This window comes from Ammodytes marinus (genome assembly GCF_949987685.1).
Source record: "Ammodytes marinus genome assembly, chromosome: 7".
Taxonomy (NCBI): domain Eukaryota; kingdom Metazoa; phylum Chordata; class Actinopteri; order Uranoscopiformes; family Ammodytidae; genus Ammodytes; species Ammodytes marinus.
In genome coordinates this window covers 749815-753405 of record NC_137211.1, presented here as the reverse complement: position 1 = coordinate 753405, position 3591 = coordinate 749815, and the positions used below count along the sequence as shown (strand labels likewise).

At 39.5% G+C, this 3591-nt stretch overlaps 1 protein-coding gene across 1 annotated transcript in view; it reads right to left on the bottom strand.

Moving 5' to 3' along the window:
* hcfc1b (host cell factor C1b) overlaps positions 1–3591 on the bottom strand; it is a 52510-nt gene that overhangs the window by 44338 nt on the left and 4581 nt on the right. The window contains exon 3 of the mRNA XM_080031631.1: positions 330–490. Within this exon, the coding sequence (XP_079887757.1) occupies positions 330–490 (161 nt within the window). The remainder of the gene's footprint in view (positions 1–329; positions 491–3591) is intronic.

The following is a 3591-nucleotide window of genomic DNA, read 5'->3' as shown; positions in this document are numbered from 1 at the left end:
GAGAGAGAGAGAGAGAGAGAGAGAGAGAGAGAGAGAGAGAGAGAGAGAGAGAGAGAGAGAGAATGTCTGTGTGTGTCTGTCTGTGTGTGAGGGACAGGTAATTAAGATATCTGGGAGAGAGAGGGGGGGGGGGGGGGGGGTTAATGTCTGTCTGTAGAGAAAAGGCATTATTTGAAGCCGCATTTTTGTGTGTGTGTCTCTCCCTCTCTGTATATGTGTGTGTGTGAGAGAGAGAGCGAGAGAGCGTCTATCTGTCTTTCTGTGTGTGTGTGTATCTCTGTGTATATGTTTGTGTGTGTGTGTGTGTTACAGTGTGTGTGTGTTTTTACCTTGGGATGTTGTTCTTGGGATCTTCGCTGTCATTGGCCAGCCCTCCGAACAGGAAGCAGGATGATCCAATCAGGGAGAAGCTGTGTCCCAGCCGGGGGCAAGGGGGCGGGCCGTTCTTTGGGGCTTTCGCTTTCAGACGCTTCCACTCCCAACGACTCGCCTACAAGGACACACACACACACACACACACACACACACACACACACACACACACACACACACACACACACACACACACACACACACACACACACACACACACACACACACACAGAGAGACACACACACAGAGAGAGAGACACACACACACACAGTTAGGATTTTTTTTTTAAGATTATATATATATACAGTCAAGTGCGAAAGTTTGTGAACCCCTTGAACATTTTGGAATTTTATTTATTGTAACCATCATTAATTCATTTTTATCAATACCAGTATTTTTTATATGAAATAACAGATGTTTGTTTATCAATTCAACATTTTTCTTTTCCAGAAATCAATTGTTAAAACAGATAAAACAAATTATTTGACGAATGTTGTATGTGCAAAAGTTTGTGAACCCTGAGCTGCATTGCTTAAATGGAGCAGGTAAACACAATCAGATGGGCCAAATTGAGTCATGAAATGGACCAATGTAGTGAGAGATCTTTAGGGAAGAAATTGGGCGGCACTAGATACAACAGAGATAAAACCAGGTCAGTTTAGGCTCACCAAAGTGAACCCATACAGGTCAGACATGCTAAAAGGGGAAACAATCTCAGAGGATCTCAGGAATAGAGTTGTGATGCTGCACATTTGTCTGGGGACAGCTATAAATTATTTAAAAAAAAGTTTGAGCTCCATCGGTCCACCGTGAGGCAAATCATCTACAAATGAAGAGCTTTAAGAGTGACTGAACATCTGCCTAGAAGTGGACTTCCTTCAAAAATATCCACAAGCGCCACAAGATAAGTGATTTTTCAGTTAAAAGCCAACCCAAACATTACATCTGGTGATTTGCAGACCTCTCTTGCAGCATCTGGGACAGATGTGCATGGTTCCACAATAAGAAGAAAACTCAGTCAACATGGCTTTCATGGGATGGTTGCTGAAGAAGCCTCTGCTCTCAAAAAAGAACAAAACTGCTTGTCACAACTTTGCCAGAGAGCACCTGGAGATACCTGAAGTCTTATTCTGTGGACAGATTAGTCAAAAATTGAACTGTTTGGTCATAACCAAAACCGCCATGTTTGGGCAAAAACGCAATTCTGCCTACCACCTAGAGAACCTTCTCCCAAGTGAATAATGGTGGTTTCAAATTGTCTGCAAATCTCCAGGTGTAATGTTTGGGTTGGCTTTTACCTGCAAAATCACTTTTCTTGTGGCGCTTGAGGATATTTTTGAAGGAAGTCCACTTCTAGGCAGATGTTAAGTCACTCTTAAAGCTCTCCATTTGTAGATGATTTGCCTCACGGTGGACCGATTGAGCTCAAATTTTTTTTTATGAATTTATAACTGTCCCCAGACAAATGTGTAACATCAAAACTCTATTCCTGAGATCCTCTGAGATTTGTTTCCCTTTTAGCATGTCTGACCTGTATGGGTTCACTTTGGTGAGCCTAAACTGACCTGGTTTTATCTCTGTTTTATCTAGTGCCGCCCAATTTCTTTCCTAAAGATCTCTCATTACATTGGTCTATTTCATCAACCAATTTGGCCAACCTGATTGTGTTTACCTTGCTCGATTTAAGCAATGCAGCTCAGGGTTCACAAACTTTTGCACATACAACATTCGTCAAATAATTTGTTTTATCTGTTTTAACAATTGATTTCTGGAAAATAAAAATGTTGAATTGATAAACAAACATCTGTTATTTCATATAAAAAATACTGGTATTGATAAAAATGAATTAATAATGGTTAAAATAAATAAAATTCCAAAAGGCTCAAGGGGTTCACAAACTTTCGCACTTGACTGTATATACAGGTCCTTCTCAAAAAATTAGCATATTGTGATAAAGTTGATTATTTTCCATAATGTAATGATAATAATTGAACTTTCATATATTTTAGATTCATTGCACACCAACTGAAATATTTCAGGTCTTTTGTTGTTTTAATACTGATGATTTTGGCATACAGCTCATGAAAACCCCAAATTCCTATCTCAAAAAATTAGCATATCATGAAAAGGTACTCTAAACGAGCTCTTAACCTAATCACACACACAACGTTTTAAAACCTTTCTAATGCCACTAAAGCACAAACACACTGTTAGCTAGGGGTTGTAACAACAATACACATGAGGTGAACCACAATATATGTAATTAATACATAATACTCTTCTCCGGCCCCACAGGGACCACAATGGAAACAAGCCTTCGGGTTTTTCTTGTGTCATCCCTGACTGTTGATGTATTGTAATGTATGACACAGAGTCCTGTTCATATTTTATATCAAAATGGTCCAATTTTTTTTTTTTTTTTTTTTTTTAACCTTTATTTCTACAGGTAAATCCCATTGAGACCGAAGACTCTTTTTCAAGGGAGACCTGTTTTCCATTCCCACGTTACCATTCACACACACATTCATACACCGATAGCAGGCTAACTATCGACATTCACACGAGGCAAGGTGGGTGAAGTGTCTTGCCCAAGGACACAACAACCATGACACAGGTGGCAATCAATCAATCAATCAATCAATTAATCAGCCTGCTGCTATTATATTTGTAGTTGATCTTAATTATTTCATTAAGATCAACTACTAGTACATAGTCAGTACACAGTTTTATTTTTTAACTCTTTCGTTTGCTCGACTTGTTCTCTCCGAACAACCATCTGAAAAACATTTTATTAAAAAACAAAAAATGATTGCCAGAGAAGTTGAACGGCGCACATCTGACTTCACAAGACAAAAACAGGGGCGCAAAAAAATAATAAACTGGTTTTGATTAACACTGGATTTTTCAAAGCAGAATCACTGACTGACTCCACCTTAAAAAGGACACACAGCACACACCAAGCTCATTCCAACAATGCGAACACAGTAAGAAATAAACACATTTACAGCACACACACACACACACACACAGTAACACACACACACAGTAACACACACACACACACACACACACACACACACGTACCTGCAGCTCATAGAAGTCGCTGCTGTACTAGACAGACAGACAGACAGACAGACAGACAGACAGACAGACGGACAGATAGACAGATGGATAGATGGATAGATGGACAGACAGACAGACAGACAGACAGACAGACA